Here is a 13,820-nt window from a genome sequence, read left to right on the forward strand (position 1 = left end):
ACATCACTTCAAGCAGCTGCCATGAATTCAGAATCCCCGTCACTGGGCTGGATTTGTTTGAGATATTGCTTTCGTTGAGATGCAAAAGTTTGCTGGGATTGAGCTTTTTTACAAGGAAGTATGGCTTTTTCTTCTTATCAGAATGCTGAGTGTCGTGCAGGGACATACTCACGCTGACACACACCCACACAAGGTCACTCACAAACAGACATAAACAATCTGTGAATGCTGGCACAGAAACTGGAGCGTACACCTGAGCGTCGTATACAACCACGCAAAAACACATAACTCAAAGCACAAGAAAGCTGGAATCCCATTGTTGTTTTTTTCTCTTAGTTTCTCATTCTCTAACTTACACACACACACACACACACACACACACACACACACACACACAAACACAAACACACTTCCTGAGCACGCCGTTGTGCTTGGTGCTATGAATCCACCCAGGACTTCATTAGAAAGGCCAGATGACAGATGAGAAGACTAATAGCCACAAAGTGCTTTCTGCCTGATGGACGGCCTGGCTGACTGAGAGCGAGGGAGAGACGGCAGCGACACGTAGGATAACACATAGTTAAGACACACATGATTGGACACTTTGACAGTTGACAGATTAACAGATGGATTTGATTTGTTTAACAGTCCAGTTGGGTTTGGAGGCACTGTGGCAGATATAGTGATGGCAGCAGGTGAACCTTTTCCTGATCGACATACTGTTTGAATGGTCATCAGTATAAAGTGTGGACAGCTCAGTGCAACAGGCAAAGTTTGAGTCAAATCAGTGACTTTCATGGTACATGTTTGGTTGGACTTAACCCGGTCAGCCACATTTAACAGCCCACAGTAAAACCACTCACAGGTGAAGTGAATAATATTGATTATCTTGTTACAATCCAATATCCTACTGGGAAACCTTGGGTGCCATTTGACTCACACCACCCACCCAAACACATGTAGACCAAGAACACCCCTCACTGCACTTCACCTCATGGCAGTGGACACTCCAGCAGGACAATACGCCATGCCACACCTCAAAACTGGAATGGCCCGGAGAATCTGACAAAGAGCTTAAGGCATCGTTCTGGCCTCTGAATTCCCCACATCTTAGTGTGATTGAGCATTTATGGGACGTGCCGATACCCCAGAGCCAAGTCCGATTTACGGTGGTGCCTTCTTGGATCAGGCTTGGCTCTGAGATATTAGCTTTTAGGATGTTCCTTCACATATAACCCTCAGATATGACCTGTTCTGAATGTATATGTGCAGTTAGGGGGTACCCATACCCCAAAATTACCTTTTTAAATCCAGCCAAAGTCAGTAAAATTAGGTTATAAAGCATGTTATCATTGAGTTTTCTGCACGCACAAATTTGTTCTTCCATGAAAACCATGATGCATATCAGCACTCAGACTGAAACTTCAAACATGCCTTGGCTTTTTCATTCTGTGATCTAACTGTTGATATCTGTGACAAAGCTGCCACTTGAGAGGGGTCGAAATATCATCTAGCGATAGAGTTTTTTGTAATACCAAACTAGAATTTGCCACCTTGGATGGTACCACTTTTTCAATTCTGAACTGGACCCATAAAACACGATCACCAACAATTGCCCATAATATTTTCAACCATAACAAATAGAAGTTTCCACCATTGCCCCATATGTGTGACCTATCCAATCCCATCTAAGATGTACAGGATGTCTTTTTTCTGGCACATCATCACGAGGCACAGATGTTATAGATACTATACAGAATAAGTTATACCCAATTTAGATGTGGATACACCCATAGGAGCAGTATGGCACAAACTGTAAGTGGAAAATTTGGCAAAAAAGAAAAGGTTGTTGGGTAGTAGTGCCCCAAATTCAGGTGCAGTACATTGGATTACCCTTTTAAAACAGAAACACTTTGGAATAGACACCAGATATGCTGGACAGGTGAATATAGACTCTCCAATATTATCATTTCACTCAGACCATCTAACTGCAAAATGTTGAAACTTTGCTTTTGGCCCAGAATTAATAATGCTCCACTAAATCCATGAAGGTATACTTCTAATATATGATGCAGGAGGGTATTAGAACCAAATTAAACTATGAAACATTGCTAGTGCAATTTCTACTAGGTTGAGTTTGATTGACAGGGCTGCATTGGCAGCAGATCCTTTGAGTCCTCTGGGTTGTGAGGTGGGGTACCAGCACGTCCCAAAGATGCTCGATTGGCTCAAGTGTCAAGTGGCATCGACGTCAATGCCAGGATTTAAAGCTTCCCAGCAGAACATTTCATTGTAATGAGATGATCAGTGTTATTCACTTCAGCTGTCAGTGGGTTTTTTTTTTTATGTTGGGGCTCATCAGTGTATGTAGCCTACTTGGACATGTACACGCAGTTAGGTTGATGTTTTTAATTAAAGCAGAATCTTACATGGCTCAACAGCTATTATTGTCATTTAAGTAATTAAGTGAAGAGAGGTTCATGACCGGGTCTATGTTGTTTTGGGCGCTGCATAATTAATGGTTATTGTTGCAAAAATAAGGTATGTAAAAATTCTGCAAGAACCGTTAAGGCTATGATTAAAGAACGAGTAAAAACACTGAATAAACAGGAAAAACAGCACCCAGTAAAAACTGTTTCAAAAGTTTGAAACCCTCTACACTCATTAAGTTATTTTCCTGACAGATATATTTGCAGCACTGAGTTGTGAACAGCCAGGAACTCAGTATTGGTGTTTAAATGCTGAAAGCGTGAGTGTTTCTATATGTGTGTCAATGATCAAATCAAGTCCACTCTCTCTGTCCCTGATGAGTTTTTCCTCCTAACTAGTTTTCGTTGGACTGGTACATTGTGTGCCTGTTTAAAACAGTAACGCTCCATTTTACTCAGCACCCGTCGGCAATGGATGAACCTCAGGGACTGGGTATAATTACAAACACTCACACACATAAGGACAAATTAAACCCGCACATACCAGACATACGGAAAGCTCAGGGATTCACTAAAATGCCAGCATGACACAAGCACAAACAAACTAAAGGCACACATGGAAGAACATTTGCACAAATGCACACAGACACACACACACAGAAGGAAATACAGATGGCCTATTTGTGCCAGATCTGATTATGGTCTGATTGCTGGCTTCCAGACTCGCTGGTGTTAGTTTTGTGCCCGGCAGCTCTCAGGAAAGCGATCAGAGGATCTGCTTGTGCTAATTGCTCTCCAAGTTGCCCTGAAGACGCAATTTCTGCAGGTACAGAGAAAACTGAGTGTTAAAGGACTGTTAACACAAAGTAATGTCAGCTTCAGCAGATGGCTGCCAATCTTTTTGTCGCATGATATCCCACAAAAAGGTGGGGAGTTTTGTTTTGTCACATGAACACACAGATATATCAAGTTTGTTCTGTTGCACTTAAGACAAAAACAAACAAAATGTGCATTTGCCATATGGGACAGATCTAATACCTTTGACTGGTTGTCTTTCTGTCTCTTCTCTTATCCTCTCCTTCTTTTCTACACTAGGTTGAGGCCATGCGTTGGAAAACAGGTGACCCATCTTTCCCACCGTCTGTATGCAGCATCCCATGCCGTGCGGGCGAAAGGAAGAAAGTGGTCAAAGGAGTGCCGTGTTGCTGGCACTGTGAGCGCTGTGAGGGATACCACTATCAGGTAAATCTCTGGGGAAATACAGACCACAAGTACTTTGTGTTGGCTCAGTTGGAAGTAAACCATTCTCCTTTGATGGAGAACTTTTAACAGGATGTTACGCTGTAATTTAGCTCATGGTATGCAGCACAATAGCTGAACGACACAATGCTAAACGTACCATACCACCAGAATGAGAGGAATAGTTTGGTTTTTTTTAAGTGAGGCAGCAGCAGACCAGCAACTCTCGTGTCCTGCAAGGTAAAATCACTGTTTTAGTGAAAGGAGACTGGTGGCTTTAAAGAGACCCATATGACAGCTTCAGTTCCCCATTGGAATAGGCTCTCGGACAGCAAGGTACTGTAAAGGGATGAAATTACCTACGCTGACTATGGATAAGTACCGCAAACAGCTCTGCTTCCAAAAATCCAAACTAAACCTTCAAGCCAGTTTGTTGATGGCCATATCATCACTGTGCAGTCTCATAACACGCCACTGTAAGGCTTGAAGTTAATTTGCAAATGGTATCTTACTACATTTTCATTTATTCAGTGAACCATTTTTGTTCTATTTATGTTTTTAAATCCAAAGCTTTTGCTGAAGACTTCCCTCCGAAATGAACGCTGTCTCAATATTTGCATTACACGGTTCACAGGTTGCAGGCAATAAAATACACCTAAAACATTATTCAATTTTGTCTCTCAATCATGGAAGATTTAGCGAATAACATGCTGTTAAATCTGTTTGAAAGTGGAAAACCTAATGTGGTACATTTATGAGGTCAATGGCAATGTGATTTAGAAGAATCGTAGACAAAACCTGTAATTGACTTTTTGCACCAATGCAAGCGCTCCACCCCCTGTCCATCTTGTTTGTGCCAAGTCACACCATGAAGAAAAGTCCCTCTTTAAATTGACTGTTATGACGTAAAAGCCTCCAGAAGCACATCCTGCACCTGCTTAACAGTCAAAGCCCCAATCAGTCCCATTTGTTGAAAGGATTTAACAACGCATCAGCTACAAGATTTGTTTACAATAACAGCACTTTGACATTATGAATGTATCAGCCTCTGCGTGCATCTGCTTTCTGACAGCTGTTGCCTGCTTACCCTTGCACTACAGTGGAGTTCTGTCCCCCTGTGTGGTGATCAGGGCTTTTTGTTTCAACTCATTTTAAGGCAATCAAAAAAAAGCCACTTAGATGGCCCATTTTGGATTTATATATGCAGGAAGAACCCCACAGATGCCATCATAGCAAATGGAAGTACATAATTTGAGGTGAGGGGAAGAGGGTCTGATCACATATTATAAAGATACACCTCCCATGTTAATTATATCACGGTTGGGGACAATTTGGCAGCGCATCGTCCTTCTTATTAAGTTGGAAAAATCCACGAGCAAGCGAGTATATGTGCAAAGAGTTCCCCCTCGTTCAGGAAGCAATAAAGGAAGGAGAAAATATCAGCCATAACAGTAGCTGGCGATGCTTGTCAGAGCAGGTGATCAATACTAATTTTGCAGATACATGCATTTGCTGTAAAATCAATAATCTGCTGACACATTTACCGTAGATTTGGGTTTTTAGTGGAGTGGGAAATGGCATACGGGCATGACAAAAACAAGCAAGTGAAGTGTAGAGCAAGTGTACAAAAATGGGTAAAATGTGTTCTGTCTTTCTCATTATCAAGTCAATTTACAGAGGTAGATGACACACAATCGCTCAGCCTCAGCTGCTCGCTAAATGAATCATCTTTTGAGATGTTTTTGTATAAAAGCAGTGGAGATTTACACTGTATTTGTATAAGTGTGGGAGCTATATACAGATTTACCATATCTGTGTGGAGAGTTTGGGTTAGATGAAAGCATTGGGGATTTGGTGTATTTACATATCTGTAGGAGCTGTATACAGATTTAACGCCCACAAAAAATCTTTAATGTATCAAACCTTCTCTCCCCAGGCGTCAGAGTTCACATGTGAGCTGTGTCCATACGAGATGCGACCTGATGCCAACCGCACCGGCTGTGTCCCCATCCCGATCATCAAGCTGGAGTGGCACTCCCCCTGGGCCGTCGTCCCCGTCTTCATCTCCATGTTGGGCATCATCGCCACCTCTTTCGTCATCGTCACATTCGTCCGGTACAACGACACGCCCATTGTGCGAGCCTCGGGACGGGAGATGAGCTACGTGCTGCTAACGGGAATCTTCCTTTGTTACGCCATCACGTTCCTGATGATCGCGACGCCAGACGTGGTGGTGTGTTCATTCAGGAGGATTTTCTTGGGCTTGGGGATGTGTTTCAGCTACGCCGCGCTGCTCACCAAGACCAACAGGATACACCGCATCTTTGAACAAGGAAAGAAGTCTGTAACAGCACCCAGGTGAAGACTATACCTGTCTGTCACAGCACGCACTCTCTGTCAGGGTGTTTGGTACTAGTTGATTTGAATGAGTGCAGCGAAGGTCACTGTTAGTGTGTTTGTCTGTGCACTCAGAGATGTAACCTCCACTTCTTCCTTACTAAGCTGCTTGCCATCATTATTCATCATTTATTTCCCATCCATAATTTATGAGCGTCATGAACTCACACTCACCTATTGTACTGTTTGCACTCAGTGTGAGTGACTCTGGAAGAGAGCATCAACTGAGTGGCTAAAATGTTAATGCAGTATTTAATACCGCTCAGGTTCATGTCCCCGCTACCCAGATGGTCATCTGTTTTTCTTTCAGCACCATCCATCTGCATGCCTTTTGTTATTGTGCCGCCATTACTCATACATATAACGAGTTTTTATGCTAATTAGGATTTTCCAAATTCCAAGAAAGACTGGACAAATTATTTTGTTGTTTTTTGAATTGTTTGTGAGTGTCTTTAAATGTGTCGGCAAACCAGCAAATTACAGTATATACTCTGAACAAAAACAGAAAGAAGACTGAGGTAAATGCACAATGAGATGCAGAGTGAGGAGGTTTACATACAACGATTTTCTGCAGAGAGGATTTTGAGGCTCTTTTTAGGTTCCAGTGTGTGTTGTGCCTCTAGGTAGCCAGGCACCGAGCAATCCTTTGAGCTTGGCAGCTTGAAGGAGCAGGTTGTTTCTTCACTACAGGTGTGAGTGAAAATATAGCTTTTTGTTTTGGGGTATTATTTGTCCCCGTTTTTGTCTCTCTGGCAACCAAGATGATATTCACATTTCCTCTTTTTAGTGCTGTATGTTAAGCTGCTCCTCACTGCCCGTGTTTTTCATTATTGTCTCAAATCGCATCATTACCTTTTCCCTGATCTCCCTCCAACTCTAAGGGTGGGTTTTGTGCGAGTGTATGGCTGCATTTAAAGGAATATAATATATTTTTGCTGTTGAGTAGAAAACCTATTGAGATTCCATGAACAACAGCCTTGTCAGGTTGATGGTGAGTTTTAAAATGTATTTCCTAAACACTTTAATGGCTGAAGACTTAAAGAAAAAATCTAATCTCATAGAATATCACATAATGCACTAAAGTGCTCAACATTTGAACCACTCCATGTATCAAAGACACATTTTTTCAGCAATCATATTGCTGTGAGTACAAGCCTTATTACCATGGGATATAAAAGAAATAATTTAAAGGATTTTTTTTAAGTATCGTTGTATGAGGTATTTATGCATCCAGTGTATTATCTATAATAGATAGTGGTCTTTTAAGTGCCCACCATAGATAGGATCGTCATACATTCATTTATTTTCCATAACAGCTTATCTTGTTAGGGTTTGCGGTGGGGCTAGAGCATTTCGTAGCTTACATTGGGTGAGAGGCGGGGTACACCCTCAACAGGTCCCAGACGATCGCAAGGCTGACACATAGAGACGGACATACAGACACACCCAAGGGCAATTTAGAGTCACCAATTTACCTAGCCTGTTTTTCGACATGTGGAGAACCCGGAAAAACCCACACTGACATGGGAAGAGCATACAAACTCAGCATAGAAGGGCCCCCTCACCCCAGGGTTCGAACCCTTGTTGAAGAAAGACTCTTTATGACTCAGGAACAATCTGCAGCCTTGTGGGACTTAAACATCATAAACATCATACATAACTTTCCATGTGTGTGGGTGTGATTTCCTGCCGTTTCCCAGAAGTTATTTTCATAATACTTGGCGTTTTATCACAACTTGTTCCCTGCCACAATGTCACACAATGTTTGTTTTAGGCCACTCTGTTCTATTCAAAGTTACTCAATTTTAGTAAACATGTTCTGCTTCTAACTTGACCATAAGGGTCATAAATTTCCAGGCCTTTTCGCCACCACACCCTCCTACCCTGAGTTCAAACCAGGAGACCTCTTGCTGGGAGACAGCAATGCTTACCACTGCACCACTGTGTAGGTGGTGCTTCTATAGTCAGTGTATTATCTACAATAGATGGTGGTCTTTTTAAGTGTACCACACAGATAAAATATTTTACTTAACCTTGCCATCAACAGCCCTTTCTGTCCATCTATGCTGTCCTCTATCCTCTAAAATCCAAACTTTACCTTTTAAACTTGCGACTCTTATGTTGCTGCGCCACCGCCTCATATCTGTAACCCTCTCATCCCCAGGTTCATCTCTCCTGCCTCCCAGCTCGTCATCACTTTCTCACTCATCTCAGTTCAGCTACTGGGTGTCTTCCTCTGGTTCGCGGTGGACCCTCCCCACACGGTCGTGGACTACGGTGAGCAGCGGACCCAGGATCCCATGTCGGCGCGCGGGGTCCTCAAATGTGACATCTCGGACCTGTCCCTCATCTGCTCCTTGGGTTACTCCATCCTGCTAATGGTGACGTGCACAGTTTACGCCATTAAGACGCGAGGTGTGCCCGAGACCTTCAACGAGGCCAAGCCCATCGGATTTACCATGTACACCACCTGCATCATCTGGCTGGCGTTCATACCCATCTTCTTTGGCACGTCACAGTCTGCAGAGAGGGTAAGTGTGTGTGTTTTATGTCATTTTTTTTCCTACTACATACCTACCCTGCATACTTTAACTGCTATTCTTAACACTTTCTTTATGAACTACAGTCTACAGAGAGTGTGAGTATATTGCAGATCTCTGTACTTCATCCCCATCATCTTCAGGATTTCTAAGTCTGTAAAGAGGATGAAACCATGTGTGTGTGTGTGTGTGTGTGTGTGTGTGCGTGTGTGTACGTGTGCGTGCGCGTGCGCGTGCTAGTATGCGCATTTATCTGTTGGATTACCCTGTATATGACCTGATTTAAAGCAATTTCTCGAGACACCACAGTCTACAGGAAAGATGACTACAGGGTAAATTTGCGTGTGGGTGGGTGTGGGTGTGTGTGTGGGTACTGGATTTTGCTTTTAGAGAGGGGTGCATAAGGATTTAGATGAATTTGTTTGATACCAATGTATATTTGTGTGAATTAGCTTTTATAAGATGACAATTCACTGACAGGTGGGTTGCAGTGGTGCGGTTTAAGGGCTTTCTGTGAGCGTGACAAAACTCTCCTGAGCCCATTTTGCAGTAAGTTAAGTTTTGCAATCACTTTTTTAAAATACATTACATGCATCGCTTTGGCAAAACAACAAAAAACAGAAAAAAGAGTTTGCTTTCTCCCTTCCCTCCCTTCCCCAGACAACCTTATGGAGATCAAAACTGCATCTCTTGGCACTGAGAGATAGATATGTTTTTCAATTGTAGCTATACTAATGGCTTAGAGTCCAAAATCTCCTGACAATCCCCCGTGAGTACAAGAGGATTTTCTGTCTGACTGATTGACTGGATCCATGCCTTGGTCCAGGCCTTTACAGGGTTGTACTGTAGAGCTTATTCCTCCTACCTTTAGTCAATTATTGATGGCTATATGATGTGAATGAGATGTAATCTTTTACAAGGTGTGAGTGTGGGGGTGTGTGGGCAGCCTTTCCAGGGTTCAGGCTTCACATCATGAATTATGGTTTTATAATGGATGTACCATACTTTATCTGCATGTATATTATGTTTTATTGGATGTTTTAAGTTGTGCTTTATCAGCTTCTACATACAGTCATTACTGGTTTTTACACACCCATATGAACTCATGCACAGACACAAATTGAGAGAACATGGGCACAGGGACCAGTGTTTTCCAAAAGTGCATACAGTGTCCAGCTGTTTCATGTTCCCCAGCACTCTTTGGCAGCCAGATGTCAGGGAGGGCTGCTAGCTGAGGTGTTGCTAATGTTAGCCCAGCTTGTTTCTAGGTACTCAGCTTCTTTTTAGATTGAGATTCCTTTAGTGTTCATCATTGACAAGGTTTTTACTGGGAGTTGAATTGGATGAATCAACGAATGAATGAACTTCATTTATAAAGCACCTTTCAAGCGCAGGATGCAGCACAAAGAGCTTTAAAATTCAGTAGGAGATACAAACACAGCAAAGAGAAATGTTGAAAACCATACAACTACACAGCAAACATTTAATAAAAAATAGAGAAAATCATAAAATATTAAAACAGACACAGGCTTTATTAAAAATATACGTTTCGAGTTGTCGTAAAACTGTCCACTGATCCAGCATGTCTAATATTTAAAGGCAGTGTTCCATTTTTTCAGGCCGTAATAGCTTAAAGAAGCATCCCCAAAGGTTTTGTGGTGATGTTGGGAACAGTTAAAGACCAGCTGTGGAGGATCTCAGGGTTTGTGGAGGGTCATAAAACATAGGGAGTGTGATATATGAGGGGATGAGGCCAGTAAGTGCCTTAAAGACTAATAGTAGGACTTTAAAATCAATTTAAAAGATACTGGGAGCTACTGGGAGTTTCATAAAACAGGAGTTATATGGTCTTCATTGTAATTATTGTTAATACCCGGTCAGCAGCATTCTGAATGATCTATAATGTTGCAGAGCTGCTCAAGGTAGACTAGTGTATAGAGCGTTACAATAGTCAAGACAACTGGAGACAAAAGTATGAACAAGCTTCTCAGCATCTTGCTGGCTCAGCAGAGGTCTCACCCTTTGCTATATTGTGTTAACGATAAAATGCGGTTTAAGTTAATGAATTAAAATGGGCTTTAAGATGGAGATCAGAATCTAAAATGACACTGAGATTCCTTACTTTAGGATGTGTCTGTGTGGCCAGATGTCTCAGTTTAGTGAGAGCTGGATCCCTCTTATTTTTGGGCCAACTAGGAGGATCTCAGTTTTATCTTAATTTGGCTTAAGGAAGTTCTGGCTCATCCATTCATAGATGACTGACACACAGTCAGTTAAGAATATTGGCCTCACGGAAACATATAGCTGTGTGTCGTCAGCATAGCTGCAGAAACTCACTTCAGTCTCACGGATGATGGATCCCAGTGGCAGCATCTAAATTGAGAACAACAGATGTCCTAGGACACTGCCTTGGGACACACCACAGTCAGCAGTAGTTGTTTCCAATATTTGTTCCCCACTTCTGACATTAACTTTGCTTTCAGTGAGCTAGCTAGCTAAGTAAAAGATTGTGGTTGATATTGTCAGAGGCGGCATTACACTCAAGGAGGATGAGGAGGAGGATGTTCCGATCCGTTCCTCGGATCCTCGTAAAATACTGAATAAAGCAGTTTCACATTTAAAATCAGTGTCTCTGATGCTATTCGGCTCACACAGGACTGTGAACTGAGCTGCTTTTAGGGATATCTTAGCTGGTTTCTCTGATAACAAAGATTTAAAAATGACCAACATCTAAATTATGACAGTGATGCAACTTGAAACGGTAAGTAATGTTTTAATATCTGGTAGACAGTCAGCACTTATGGGACCTTCTTAAATAAGTCCAAAGATGTATGTAAGGGGTCACAAAATAATAAGAAAGAAAGAAAGAAAGAAAGAAAGAAAGAAAATGCTTTCCTGTTGCCTTTTTGTGTTGAAATGCTCGATGTTTGCACCTCCTCAGGCCTCTAAAAGTCCTTCAAATTAAACTATCCAAGTGGGAAAAATCACTTTTTGGTTTAACTGCTTATTGCCCATATTCACACTAAGGCCTTTACCAGTGACCAGGGATCACAAGTAGCTATCACTTGATTTTTTTAGGGGGTTGTAACCAGAAGCCACTGCTTTAGGGAAACAGTGACCGGTAAATGATTGACTGGTTTTGTGACAGCTTGTAAGAGGTGTCCTTACACCATATCAGTTTAGGATCAGATGGTTCAGGAAGCACAACACTCAAACGGCTAATCTGATTCATAACAGTACACACACACACACACACACACACACACACACACACACAATAAACCATTGTGTTTACTTTCATGTGGTTTATTGATTCAATTTCTTGATAGTGTGTCTCTTCTACTTTTAACAATGAAACACTTCCATTGAGATTCAGGGCATTTCATTATTTGCAGATGTCGCAGATTGTTCATCACAAGGCTTAACCCTTGCTCTACTTCAATTGCACACATACAGCAAGTAGATAAGCAGTAAAAAGATGCAGAGGTATGGTGATGAACACATAGATAGCACTGTATATCACAGGTGTCACACAATAAGCACATGAACATACACATAGGCTGCAGAGATACAAATCAGAAACACTGAGCTGTTGATGAGAAGTAATCAATCAAATCAAGGCACAGCTCCAACACAAAGTGTACTCTCAAGAGTTCCTGTGAGTCCATATACACAGTCGAAATTGTCAGTCCAACTGTGTCATCCTTTTCAACATAAACACAAAACACCTTGCATCCATTGAGGGTTCAAGTCTTCTCTTCCACTCCACCAATAAAAGAGGCGGCTCTTAGAGTCTCTCCCTGTTTTGGAGTGTCAGTCAGGCAATTTTCATTTCTCCATTTCTGTGCATCTCAGCCCATTTTCCTTTCAAGGCGGGTGCCCGCCTTTGTCGCATGGCAAAAAGCTGACATCAAAGTGATCCAGTCTAATCACACATCAGGGAAATCATGGTCTTGCTGGATGTTTCATAGTGTTTTGCCTTTGCTCACGCTCATTCTTTACCCTTCTCAAGAAGCCTCGGAGATTTGAAGTAGTTACTGATGCAGGAAGTTTCAAATGACTCTGTGAGCTTTGTTTCTTTTCTTTCTGCATTTATGTCTCTTTTCTTTCTTTCTTTTCACTTCTCCACATTCATGCAAATCAAACTTGACACATGTAATTGTAATTATAACCTAATAGGTATGGACGATATGGCCAAAAGATATATAATTTAGAGTATGGTTACATTATATCTCAGGATACAGGAGTTGTTCTGTAAATTCAGTTAAGAAATTGTTTAAAATAACTATACACTACTTAATCTCATTAATTATTTTCTTATAATCCTGTTACCTTGCAAGCCAGCTAGATTTGCAGTCACATAAGAATCTGGCCACTGTTTCCTATATAGCAGGGCTGGGCAATATATCGATAGGATATGGAGGTCCTAAAATCCAGAAAGTCGATATTTTTATTTTGTGTGCAGAAGTTTTTTTTCCACAAGATAACTTGTGCCATCCATTTTCATCCGCTTATCTGGGACCGGGTTGCGGGGGCAGCAAGCCAGGCAAAGCACCCCAGACGTCCCTCTCCCCAGCAATGCTTTCCAGCTCCTCCTGGGGGACCCCAAGGCATTCCCAGGCCAGGTAAGATATGTGATCCCTCCAGGGAGTTCTGGGTCTACCCCAGGTCCTCCTGCCAGAGGGACGTGCCTGGAACACCTCTAACTGGGGGCGCCCAGGAGGCATCCTGATCAGATGCCTGAACCACCTCAACTGACCCCTTTTGATGCGAGGAGCAGCGGCTCTACCCCGAGCTCTCTCCGGATGTCTGAGCTCTTCATCATATCTCTAAGGCTGAGCCCAGCCACCCCACAGAGAAAAATCTTTCTGGCCGCTTGTATCCTCGATCTCATTCTTTCGGTCACTACTCAGAGCTCATGACCATAGGTGAGGGTTGGGACATAGATTGACCAGTAAATTGAAAGCTTTGCCTTTGAACTCAGCTCCCTCTTCTCTATGACGGACTAGCGCAAGGCCTTCATCACTGCAGACACCACACCAAACCACCAATCCATCTCAACATCTCAGTGTTGTCAAAGACAACACTAACCATACTCTAAGGTAATACCTACTCTTATATCTTGACTGAAGGGGCTCTGTAGATATAGGAGTAGGTATTACCTTAGAGTATGGATAGTGTTGTCTTTTCCTGGTTTTAAAGGCTGTATTACAGT

At 42.2% G+C, this 13,820-nt stretch overlaps 1 protein-coding gene across 5 annotated transcripts in view; it reads left to right on the plus strand.

Moving 5' to 3' along the window:
- Nucleotides 1-13,820, plus strand: part of grm8a (glutamate receptor, metabotropic 8a) — a 337,827-nt gene that overhangs the window by 292,446 nt on the left and 31,561 nt on the right. For all 5 annotated transcript variants that reach the window (XM_049566773.1, XM_049566771.1, XM_049566775.1 and 2 more), the window contains 3 exons: nucleotides 3,525-3,671; nucleotides 5,605-6,026; nucleotides 8,230-8,596. In XM_049566773.1, coding sequence (XP_049422730.1) covers nucleotides 3,525-3,671; nucleotides 5,605-6,026; nucleotides 8,230-8,596 — 936 coding nt within the window. The remainder of the gene's footprint in view (nucleotides 1-3,524; nucleotides 3,672-5,604; nucleotides 6,027-8,229; nucleotides 8,597-13,820) is intronic.

Source organism: Epinephelus fuscoguttatus, linkage group LG22, assembly GCF_011397635.1.
Source record: "Epinephelus fuscoguttatus linkage group LG22, E.fuscoguttatus.final_Chr_v1".
Taxonomy (NCBI): Eukaryota; Metazoa; Chordata; class Actinopteri; order Perciformes; family Serranidae; genus Epinephelus; species Epinephelus fuscoguttatus.